We start from the raw sequence: 12,541 nt of genomic DNA, 5'->3' as shown, positions 1-12,541 counted from the left end.
ACAGCATCGCTGATGGCGCTCTTGCACTCATCCAGTTTGAGAGAAGCTAAGTCTAGGCCCCAGGGGAACCGAACTGTGCTTGTTTATTCAGATTGCTGGAAAGCATTCTGTGTTCCGTAAGAGAGGACAGCTGTTATTACAATTCTGTCCTCTTTTCTAGCAGCATTCCTTCATTCTTCGTCTTCCTCACCTCTGGAAGAGAGCACCATTCCTCTCAGGAATTCTCCCACGCTGGGAGACTAATTTTTGGTACTTGGCATCCCCTCAATTACTGGTTCACCTACATCCATCCCTCTCCAAAACCCTAACCCTTCACCCTTCAGGGGATGTGATTCACTCAGTGTTAAAGGAAATGTGATTCACTTGGTTGCAAAGTGAACTCTGCTTGTGTGCAGTGACACCTCATCCCCGCTATAATTACATAACTGTCTCAATGGATATTCATTTTGGGAACATTTGGAAATGCTCAGCGGCACACAAAGAAGTAAATTCTCATAGCAGAAGGCTCACAGAGAAAGAGGAATGACCTGCTGGCAGCGGAGCAGGAATGCAGTTATTCATAGCTGTTTTCAAACGCGTGCCATTATAGCACTCCATATGGCTCAGGACATGTTTGCTTCTCTTCCGCCCTGAAGCCGTTTAGCTACAGTGGAAGATGGTTTCAATTAATGCCCCCCTCTGGTTTCTTTATTGCACAATACAATCTGCACATTCCTTCTCTGTTCTTGCAATTCATTACAGCGTGAACTGTGTGTGTAGATCATTTGAGAGAATCCAGTGCACAGTATAGTATGCTTTGCACTTATTGCAATAAGCTTGAAATTGATATTTCAGCTGTCGTATTCTGGTGACCCACTTACCGTCAACGTAGAACGGGACTGCCATTGTGCTGCTGCCAACTTCATTCTGGGCCACGCAGGTGTAATTTCCTGATACGCTAGCCTTTTCAATCACCAGGGTACTCACAGTCTAATTGGGATCAATAAGACAACTAGTAGTGATTATTCAAAGCAGAATAAAACAGGTTGAGAGAAACAACAAAAGCTTAATATCACAATTGACTTCACTGTGACTTTCAGTGTGATTTATACTTAGGATTTCAATCACCATCAGAGCAGTAAGTTGCTGTTAACAGGATGAAGTCTGAGAGGTCTGGACCAAGCCTGGTCTGTTTTATACTCTCCAGTGTGTCACATTAATGAAAGGATACATCTGGAGTTTAGAACCCGCTGAGTCTCCTTCAGACCTGTGCTATAGATCTATTGCTGCGGCTCCATGTCCATTTCCTGGAAAGCACTTCTAATGCCACACTTGATTTTGTCACTGCAGCAGTACAACTTTTTAATGGCTTGAATAGACAAAATAATAAGTGAGACTTGGGTGAGAGCCAGACTACATGGGGTTCTGCTTAGCGTTCATAGTGACATCTGTTTTTTGGGGGCAGTCAGCTACATCAAACAGAGTGAATGATGTGGGCGTATTGTCTGAGTGTATGCTGGACAAAACTTCCTGGGCTTGTAGGAGCTATTGTGTTGACTCTCAGACACACAGCTGTAGCCATGCAACAATTTCAGCGTCCCTGTACTAACAACGTTCACCACACAAACATTCAGGCAGTCAAAAACATTTCTAAAAAGTAATATCATATTGTCCAATTCATGCTGCTCTGACATTTGTCAAAACACTGATGGAGTGGCCTTACCGTATTATGTTACGGCTATTACTCACTATAATGTAACCTGAGCTCGAAAACAGTCATTTAAACGATTACGCACAGTCCCTAAGAAGTGACCTGACCAGACGCACTGTGACCTCTGTGCCCATGTCTTCCCCCTGTGTTTTCCTTACATTATGACCCGGGCCACTCTCCCTCTCTACTGGGCCTTCTGGGGAGCCACTCAGAGGCCCGGCCCTGACTACGTTCTTATTCACGGGCCAACACGATTTATGTGGGGTGACAGAGAGGAATTCACTTCCAACAAATCCCTCTTCTTTTAAACTGCTGCTTGTTATCATTGACCCTTAGTCCTAACCCTCATAAAGCACCAGCGTTTGGCCACAAGTACTTGTAAATAAGTGGTGCCTCCCTATTTATGTCAGAGACATATTAGAACTGATGCCCTGTGAAAAAGCCCAAAGTTAGAATTACTTGGTGAGCGAGGAATTGTTATAATCTTCTTCCCGTGTTTAATCTGAGAGCAGAAGTCAATAAATCCCCTAGTCATGCACAAGAAACACAGCCAAAAACAGCTAACAAAAAAGTTTGGATTGAGAATGATTCTCCTGCTGAAAACCTGAATGCCAGTGAATTTGTGCCCTAATTTGACCCAGACAGCTGTTACGGGTTTAACCTAATCCTATAGACAGTCTCTCGCAAGGCAGTGGAGACCTGCTCTTAATTATGTTTGGGGTGAACAGGTTTAGTGACAGGCTCCCACAGGACATTCGCAGAAATGTCTACATTTTCCACATTGTGTGGCACGTTTTGGGGGTTTGCAAGTTTCAAAGTAAAGTTGACATACTCAGTAGACCCCACATTGATGTATGAGTTTTGACTTGGCAGACAACAATATTTTGAGGTGTAAGACAGCTAAATCTGCTCACATGCATGGCTTAAGCCATATTTATAAGGATTAGCTCTAAGAGTCCCAATAGCCGAAACTTATGTCAGAATAAAAGAAGTGTCTTTGGCTAGGCCCAAGATGAAGCTGCAGCTGCTTTATTTACAAATCTTCCTCACATGAATGAAAAAACTGTGAAATTAAGGGGTATTTCACTCAGTAAGGGTAAATGAATTGTATCATTTTAGTTAAGGGTGCACCATTTCATAAGTGTGGGGCTCAAAGGGCAGGAACACACGGGTAGAGCTCTTGCTCCTTATAGGAAGGCCTTTGTACCAAAGGAAAACCGATGCAGTTATGTTAGTATGTTAGCTCTATATTCTATGTTGCAAATGTATAGTATTTATCAATATAGCATCTTCCTTGCAACACATCATATGTGTGAAACCAAGTGATTTTCCTGTTATTTCCTGGTTGTTTATTCCAAGAATAAATCAAGCCTTTTTAAGTGCAGCACTGAAAAACAAAAAGGATTTCTTTAGAAATGGACTGCTGAGGACCTGTTCATGGTTTTTGGTCACAGTTACACAAGTCAAAACTAATGCAGATAAAATGAATCATTTTCAGTGAAGAGAAGAACTGCATCACTGCCAATAGGAGGAAAATTGTGAGGAGTTATGGATTTCAGATGTTGAATCTGACTTTCAAGCCGCAGACACGGGAGAGTTCTAGCTGAATCTGATCGAGCTATATACTGTGGATCTCTGGACATCTTTTTGATTCAGTTCCCATATAAATCCTACTGTTAAGTTGCTTATTGTTATTTGTCAACCACATTTCACAGTGAACAAAATGCTAAAATTGCATCAGTTGTTTAAACAACAAGTGGAAATGGTACACACAAAAATAAACCACATACCTTGTTTTTTCCTTTAACCAGTTCAGGCTTGACGTTTATGCTCTTAATCGAGTTGTGGGAGTAATTTCCCTTGTCATCGACGTAGACCTGGATTGGCTTGGTGTAAGCAGTGCAACTGCAAGACAGAAAATTAGCATAAAACTGACTACCTAGTTGTGCTGTCAGTATGTGTAGAGACAGATGTACATGTGTTGGACCTTAAACAATATAACACGGAAGAAAAGCAGACTTTCATGAGTTTCTAACTGGGGAACTTATGTACAATTTGAGATCATATTGTGTAAGCCCTAATTCTGAAAGGCTGAAGGTATTTTAAAAGACTGATTTGACTGGGTAAAGTCCAGGTCTAGATCAGCCTGTCTAGGTTATAAAACCTAGAGAAAGCCTTGATTTGACCCCCACCCCCAAACCCTTCACCGCCTGTGGTGGGGAACAATCAGCCTGATGAGAGGAGAGGCAGAGTGGAGGAAACAGCTACAGCGACAGGAAGGGCTGTGCTGTGCGTCACCTCGTACAGGAAACCCCCCCACACGTTCTGGCCAGAGGAGATAAGGTTGATCCTAAGACCTTGGCGGTCAACAAGGGACAGCTGATAACTTCTCAACCTGGAGATAAAGACACCCCCATATTTCTGCCCCTTACACTATCTTCCTCATTGCACATGCAACATAGCAAGCTTCCCTCATCCTTAAACCCTCCAAACACCCCTCCTCTCCAAACTTCCAGAGATTTAGATGAGATATGATCTTGAAGGACTACATGTTGAATTTACAGTGACAGGTACTTTACAGGGTCAGGGCTGTATAAAACAAACATTTTCCACAATTGGCCTCCCACCAGGCTATAGCTGTTCCTCTGTCTCATTAGCTGCCTGCTACAGCCCAGCCACTGTTCCTAGTGCCAGCCCTGATTATCTTTAGACTTGTAGGAAGAATGGCTTTGACCCAACTAACGGTCTGCTATTATTTATCATAAATCAAGTACATGTAGGTGTTTGAGATAATTTAATGAATATAATAATGGAGGCACTGGGGAATTACCACCATGAAACATGTAAAAAAAATGTAGTTTCGTTCTTGTGCAGCAGTCCAGTGTTGTTTTTGTTAATGGTGTTGGGGCCTGATAACCCAAGGGTAATGGCCCATTGTTTTCCTGATCTTACGACTTGCAGGTCTCCTGCTGTCACTGACGAGCCAGGATCTCAGGGAATGTTCATCGTGTTTGTGGGTTCACTAGCAGGCTGGTATTCCTGCACAGTCACTCATACATTCAGTGCTGTTTCTTTGATTAATGTGTCATATTCTGGGCCAGAGAAAATTCAGTAAATGTAGATCTGTTTTATAGTGGGATCCCCGGGATGGACTGGTGGCTCTGAAACCTATAGTCCTTACTGTTAAATGTTTAATATGAGATTTAAAACATTAATGTAGCAGCAAACAACTATTTGCTATGTAAATATATAGTGGAGTCATGGCGTCCTGAGCAGAGAATGACGTATATTCCCTTTGTCTATGTTGCTAAAAACAGTTTGAAACGGTTTTTGGACAAAGAGAAACTTTAGGAGTTAAGAGTAACCTGACACAACGGGTAACTGAGTGAAACACCACGCCCAATGCAGGACCTCTACATGGTAGCTTGTGGTATGTAACTGATTTTGAATCAAGTTGTGGGGGTGTTCATGACTGATAAAATTTGTGCTTAAAATCAGGAAAAGTTCCCCTACGATACGCTTTTAATTCTTCAAGACCGGAGGAAGTTAACAGAGCATGAACAAAGAAAATCCAGTTTAAACATTTTGATGCTTGCAACATAAGGAGGTGGTGACTCACTTTTTGAGTGTGGAGCCTGAGTGACATGGCTGCCAGAGCCAAGTGATGGTTGGCAAGGGCAACCCATAAGCAGTGCAGGTTAGCTGATGTTGCTTGTCAAACATGTAGTGCTGCCCGTCCACAGAGGGGAGCTCTGCCTCTGAAATAGTTGGCTTCACTGTGAGAAATAAGTGCACATGCACACAAAAATACAGGGAGAGAAAGATAAAGAAAGAGACATAAAGGGAGAGAGAGAAAGAGACAACAGGTTAGATCAACCACCCGCCACCTCAACCCAGCCCACTGTGGAATCTCATAATGTCTTTATAATGAGGGGTGACAGTCATGATGGATAGCCATGAAAAGGATGCCATTGACACCAGTTGTCCTTTAGACACTGTGTAAGAGAGGAATGGCAGGATGATTGGCTAGCCAGGGGCTGTAGGTCAAAGAACGACCCCACTGTGGCCCATGTCTAGGTCAGCAAATCAACTGTTGTGCTGCAATCAACAACAGACAAAGATCTTTGTGCCACCTCAAGAGGCAGTCCATATTACTTTGCCATTCTCTCCATTTTGAACAGCTGAAATAGTCGAGCTACACAGAGTCACAAGGCTTGGAAAACCACACACACACACACACACACACACACACACACACACACACACACACACTGAAAACACATTCATAATCTGGAGCACTGTGACAACTCTAAACAACTGATGAACAAAGTTTAAAGTAGTTCCCTAATTGATACCAGCAATCTCTCTTCACTTTGTTTGTTTGTGTGTGTGTGTGTGTTTTATTTTTTGACATTCCAATAAATTTAAGTTTTGTGAAGCAGGATAGTCAAGGACCATAAATAAAGCTTATACAAGCCAGAAGGGGGTTGATTTTTCCACTTTTTGGCACGCTATTTGGATTCCTAGATAATGTTTAAAGAATGCAATGAAAATAGCTCTGCCCCCCCCATGGTAAGCTTAAAGTAACTGATACACTTCTCTGTTCTCTATAGTAAGCAGACAAAGTTTAGACCTAACACGCTAAAACATTTATAACCTCTGGTGTTAACAGTTATCAGTGTTCTTTCCAAAGTCATCATAACAATGAATTACACACTCTGTCCTTGTTTTCGTCAAGCTGTATACATATTGTATAGAACATTTGCTGTTTATATGAGCTGCACTGTATATACACATGGTGAGGATGCAAATAAATGCTGGGGACTAGCGGGGGTCTGGAACGGCTGGAGTCTGCGTGCAGAATAGAGCACAGGCCACACTGCACCAAGCCCCTTCAAAAGAGCCCCAATAATCAACAACAGCTGCCCCTGCTACGTCAATCCAGCCCTGGAACCAACAAGCCCCCAAATTCCTCTCATACTAGAGCTGCTACCTGCCGTCCAGTGAACTGTACTGAAAGCAGCCAGAGTGCTGAGGCAACCTCAGTCCACAGTCAAGGCACTGCTTCATTTCCTAAGGATCAGTAGTCATTATCAGGTTTATGGCAACAGCTTACCGTTGACTACCAGAGTGTAGCTCAGATTCCTGTACAAGCCCTTTACTTGGTTGCCCACGCTTATGGTGTAGACCCCAGCATGCTGATCTTGCACATCACTGATGATCAAGCTGAAACCAGACATCTTGTAACAGGTGGAATTCTTCTTGATAGAGACGCCATCCTTATACCTACAAATTGGAGGCATGGAAACGTTTTTTTTTTTAACCATGGCTATACAATGATAAAGAAAAGAAGTGAATGAGAAGTTGACTCACAAAGGTAATAATTAGGTTAGTAATTCAGGGTTTGCCACAGCATTTTATGTAGGTGCACATACACTAAATACATAGTCTGAACCATTACTTACCATGCTACCATGTCTACTGGTGGCAGAGCGTTGACCTTGGGGTCAAACACAAATTTCTTTCTACCTTCTTTGACAGTCACTGTACTAGGCCTCTCATGCTTATAGGAGACATTGAGGAATGGATGCTCTGGAACAAAAGATTAATGACAGACATTGGAGTCCATGCCAGAGGAAAACAACAGTCACCATCATACTGTGATGTTGATGATTTAGATGTTAAAATTCTTTCTATGTGTGATCATATATTTGTATTTTCATAGTGTGTAATACACTTCAGAGCTCATCCAAAGCGTACTCACCAAAGACGAGGACTTTTGCAGACGCATTCTTGTGTTTAGTGGGTTCAGTCTCAGCTTTGCAGCGGTACACCCCCTTATCCTCCATGGTAATGTTTGGCAAGACTAAAGCCTTGCTCATCAGAAAAACCATGGCAGGGTTGTTTTTGGTTTTGTTTGTATAATGTCGATTTTCCTGAAGACAAAGGAAGTACCTTGAACTCCATTGCTACAACAAGTGAGGGTCCCTTTTACATACAGTAGGACAGCGTCAACAGTAAATCCTTAACTTACATTCTTCCTTGGAAAATCCCATGTAAAGTTGATTCTTCCATTATAGGTGGTCTCACCAGTACAGTTGAGAATGAGGGTGTCTCCAACCAACAATCTGACACGATCTGGGGTGATCTTCACATTATTAAGAACAAAGGCTGTAAAATGGAGAGAGCTATAAGAAGACTGAAATACTGAAGGAGCAGAGAAATTAACATTTCTTTAATAAGCAAGTTTGGCCAGAAAGACAACAGACTCACTCGGTCTCATAGGGATGTACATTGACTTGTGCTCAGAACCTTTGACCATGGTGTTACAGGTGAGCATTGAATACGAAGTGTAGGGACCGTAGGGAATCCTGAATCCCACCTTTGAATCCCATACCATTTCGTTAACAATCTTGTCTGATAAAGGTGGGAGCTGTAATGAAAGAGAGTAGAGCAGAGATGTTTTGTCAGTGCCCATTTGGTGACACTGATCAGTGAGCCAGACAGACTGAAGTGTAATGCACTCAACTTCATTTAACATGTATCTCATGCTCTACTGGGCTCAGCTGTGGACAGAAAGTCTAGTTAGTTTTTTTTTTATTGTCTTGTGGAGTGGAACCTCTGCAATCATTTGTGCAATGGAGCACAAAACATTGCGAACTCGGAAACGGATGTACGTGCCTGCTGATGTTTGTTCTTATGCCAGAAGTTGTACTGGGAGAGGAGGCAAGGGAAGGGAAGGAAGGAAGGGGAGCAGGAAGGAGGAGTGCCATAGATTTACCAGTAGCAGGAAGGTCACACAACCACTATCTCTTCCATCTGAGTCAGATGTGTTTGCCCAGAGTAGGCACTGAGTCACATGGTCGTATATCAGTGCAACATATTTGACAAAAAGCACACACCTTTGTGGTTGGCAAGGCAACACAAACATTGTGCCAATAACAGAACTGAAGGAGTCACTGACAGAGCTCTCTTCCACTGACATACTTTGTAGCATTCTGGTAACACAATCCTCATGACCTGTTACCTGTTTAACACTGGACACAGTGTGTACTGTTTTTCTTTTCTGCATTTCCTGATGTTTGTAAGAGAAGGGGTCTAAATTTAGTCTGAGAGTCTATTCTGAGGGAAACACTCTTGGAGCACCTTCCTGCTCTTACAGGAAGCAGACAGAATGACTCCCTCCGCCCCTGAGCTTCCCTCAGACATGCCACTGTCCCGTGTCTGTTTCTGTGTGCTAGAATGATTTAACATACAAAGGGTGTGAGAACCAGTGAGACGCCTTAAGCACAAGTGAAAACACTTTTTTTTTCCAGAGACAACAAGCAAGGACACCCTGCTATTAACAGCAATCTTGCTTTATTATATGATTTACTTGAAAGTCTATGTTCCACAAGGTCTATGGAACACATACTGAGTATTAGTGCATAGTATATACGTACTGTATATAGTATATAATAAATAAATACATATGATAAATAAATAAGTATATAATAAAACTACTTACAAGTGGAAGGCATGTGAAGAAAGTGTGTGTGACAAAGGTCTTACCCCTGTCAGTGTTACAATAGTATCAGGAGAGGTTGTCCGGCAGGGGACCACAAGGCTGGTTTCATGCCTGTAGATACCCAGGATGTGAGGTGTCAGATAATGAGGCTCCAAAAATGGTTGCTCGGGATCTGTGGGACAAAAACAACCCCCTCCAAAATAAGTAATATCCAAAATATAGGTCAGTCAGAAATCACATTTCAAAGCAGATGTGGCCGCTTACATTTTGTCCTTTGGGTGAACCATGTTTTGTACCAATTTTACAGCTGTTGCTCTGAAAACGCTGTTATGCTAGAACAGAGTTTAGGAGTGCAATTGAATCAAGGCAATGTCAGGGCATCCAACACAGAGATCAAAATCTCAGATTGCTTCATTCTACCCGGATACGGCGGCAGAGCACAAGACAGAGATATCAGGTTATTGGTGTGTTTCTACTGGGCAACCAGGCATCACATGACAACTGTGAGAACTTCACGGCTTCACAAATAGTCTGCGATTGGTGTGGGGTCAAGCAGTAGTGGTGTGATAAAGGAACTATTATTTGAAAAGTAAGCATGGAAAATTATGTAATAAACAGCTGAAGGCCTTTGAAAAGAGAGTATTAGACTAAACACATGCACAGCAGGCTGCCTGATAGACAGACGAACCGCATTCACAGGAGCAACAGGAGAAGGAACAAAGTGAATCCAGCATTTAGTTCAGTCTAAAACCATTTAACGTCCCTTAGACCAATATTTGATGATTTTGTCTTTATTTAATGTCTTTAAACCAACAGTTTTAAAGTTTAAAAAACATACACGTCTCGGTGAAATGGACTGATGCTGCCTTAACAATCAAAATTTGCTCTTCTTATGCTGCCCAGAAAAATCTGTATTTGAATGATAATGTAACTATAACTCGTGCCATGTGACGCTTTGAGGGGAGACTTAGGAAAACAGTAGCTGGAGCAGGAAATCACAGTGAATGACCAGGGCTTCCCGTGCAATCACGCTCACCCTTCCACCTCCAGAAGAAACCATAGTACCAAAAGAAATCACTTCCCCTCTCTCCCTCTCTCTCTGAGAGCGAGAGCTGTGGCCCTTCAGTGTAAATGTAAAGTCAGCTTCCTGCATGTAATGAATAACTTTACCAACTGTGTAGGAGTAACTGACATATTTTTTCTTTCCTTCCTTCCTTCTTTCTGTCTTTCTTCCTTTTTTTCAACATTCTTTTTTTGCCCTTTCTTCTGTTCTTGCTGACTAATTCAGTATTTAATTTCTTGGTACGCTGGACATTTACTTTTTTTACTTTCGTATCTTGTGTAAAATATCAGATTGCTCATTAACTATTCCATTCTGTCCATTAAGTGCCACTGTTTGTGGGGTCAGTTCAACATCAGAACTCTCCACTGGCGTCAGCAGATAAAATCACCCAGTGAAAACCTTTACTTTTATCAGGAGTCTTCTATGACTTTCACAAAAACAAACACAGTTAAATCCTGGATCAAAGAAAAACAACTCAATTCAAAAAGAAAGAACTCTTATCAGTGTTTAAGTTTATAGAGCAGTTCTTTGTATTTCTAAACAACATTACATTCAGTTTTTCTCATGCTGGAAAATGACTTTTTTTACATTCTGGACTGGAGGGGATAATGCCGGTGTCTCTCATATTCCCACTGGTTCATTGACTGTAAAAAAGAACGCATAATCTGAACTGGTGTGAGCATTTTTCAGGTCTCACCTTTGACATAGACATAGGTCGAGGTCATGTGCTCTGAACCATCTTTGGAGGATTTACAGGTGTACCTTCCTGTGTCATTGGCACTCAAGTGTGTGATTGCCAGTTTGCTGCAGTGTACGTGAGTGTGAAAGTGACGTCTGGAATGACACTTCTCCACCTTCACTCCCTCTGATAAGATCGATCGACGGGAATCAGCAAGTGTCCAGTGCAGCAGGCCGTGACCACTGGCAGAAGACAGAGAGAGAGAGAGAGAGAGAGACAGTATTAGATGAATGTGAAGACAATATTTCTCAATTATGTTTCTGTTGATCTGTTTTCTGGAAACAAAGCTCCAAAATTTTGATTTATTTTGAGGAAATGTGTCACAGCTGGCAATGAACTCACAATCTTTTTAGTTTAAGATGGCAGCGGCTGCTTCTCCCCTCGGGCCTTCTTGACTTGATTTTTATTTTAAGTTTATTTTGAGTTAATCTTGAGTCATCCAATAACTTGAACTTTCACATGGGAACATGTTTCTCTTGAATGATGTGCATAGCTAACACATTCTTTCCACACGCATCCATTTTAAAACTCTCATTAAAGAGATCCCAGAGGAACATCAAACATGTCTTGCATACCACTGCCTTTGCCTGCAGAATTTTGGGTCAAGCACCCTCCAGCTCTCCTCCAGTGACAGAAAACAAGACAGTACTGTATGGGCCAGGCATCTTAGCATATGGCCTTGTAGGGAAGCATTGCATTAGATAGAAATGCGTTACTGAACATTCCTTGCAGGCCTACAAAATGATGCAAGACTCTCGAAATTCTTAATAAATGTGAATGCGGCCCACTAGGGTCCCACCATCCCTAAAGGAAATTGCAACAGGCTGATAAATGTGGACCACCACCACTGATTCCAATTAAGGATTGTCCCAGCTTCTTCTGTTAGCAGCAAGTGTCCTGGGGCCCAGGCATGTCTCCTTTATTTTCCCCCTGGCCTTTCTGTCGTGTAATAAGACCAGAGTCTAAACTTCAGTTCAGAAAACAGACTCCTTTCCTCCTGACTGACCTCTGATAACAGGGCCAAAAACAAGGAAAGATAAATTGGGGGCATGAACTTGTTTAATTTGTGGAAATTCCTGTGTGACAAGATATTTACCTTAGTCACACTAATCAGATATCCATCAACGACTACATGCAGTGGTGGATAAAGTATCAATACAAAAGAGTAGAAATACCCAATTACAAGTAAAAGTCCTTCATTAAAAATGTTACTTAAAGCAGCAACAAAGAATTTTAAGCTTTTGTTGATTCTGGCGGCCCACGTGGACAAAAGCGGTAGTGTTTCCACCACCTCGTTTCATTGATTTCGAGGGAAATCTGACCCGATGGCAGGCATTAAGAATAACTATATAGAAATAACTTCTATATACAATCTTCTCGCTGGTGGTCTTGTGTGCTTATGTAGGTTGTACAGAGGCATCTGTATTAAATTGACACAGTTTCATAACCAGTTAAAAACTCCTAGTAGTATGTTTAAGTAAAAGTATTTTTAGCTAAATGTACCTGACGTATCAAGTAAAATCAAGAGAAATGACCCCTGTG

The 12,541-nt window shown here is 41.9% G+C and overlaps 1 protein-coding gene across 1 annotated transcript in view; it reads right to left on the bottom strand.

The window, feature by feature from the left end:
• The window catches only part of kdrl (kinase insert domain receptor like), a 44,481-nt gene that overhangs the window by 24,593 nt on the left and 7,347 nt on the right, over window positions 1-12,541 (bottom strand). Inside the window, exons 3-12 of the mRNA XM_051421070.1 lie at window positions 10,958-11,181; window positions 9,242-9,369; window positions 7,964-8,123; window positions 7,725-7,861; window positions 7,455-7,626; window positions 7,156-7,282; window positions 6,807-6,976; window positions 5,310-5,466; window positions 3,481-3,595; window positions 861-969 (exon numbers count right to left, since the gene is read on the bottom strand). Coding sequence (XP_051277030.1) covers window positions 861-969; window positions 3,481-3,595; window positions 5,310-5,466; window positions 6,807-6,976; window positions 7,156-7,282; window positions 7,455-7,626; window positions 7,725-7,861; window positions 7,964-8,123; window positions 9,242-9,369; window positions 10,958-11,181 — 1,499 coding nt within the window. The remainder of the gene's footprint in view (window positions 1-860; window positions 970-3,480; window positions 3,596-5,309; window positions 5,467-6,806; window positions 6,977-7,155; window positions 7,283-7,454; window positions 7,627-7,724; window positions 7,862-7,963; window positions 8,124-9,241; window positions 9,370-10,957; window positions 11,182-12,541) is intronic.

Source organism: Dicentrarchus labrax, unplaced genomic scaffold (assembly GCF_905237075.1).
Source record: "Dicentrarchus labrax unplaced genomic scaffold, dlabrax2021, whole genome shotgun sequence".
Taxonomy (NCBI): domain Eukaryota; kingdom Metazoa; phylum Chordata; class Actinopteri; family Moronidae; genus Dicentrarchus; species Dicentrarchus labrax.
Note: the sequence above shows the minus strand (reverse complement) of the source record. Positions and strands in the feature narration are given on the sequence as shown.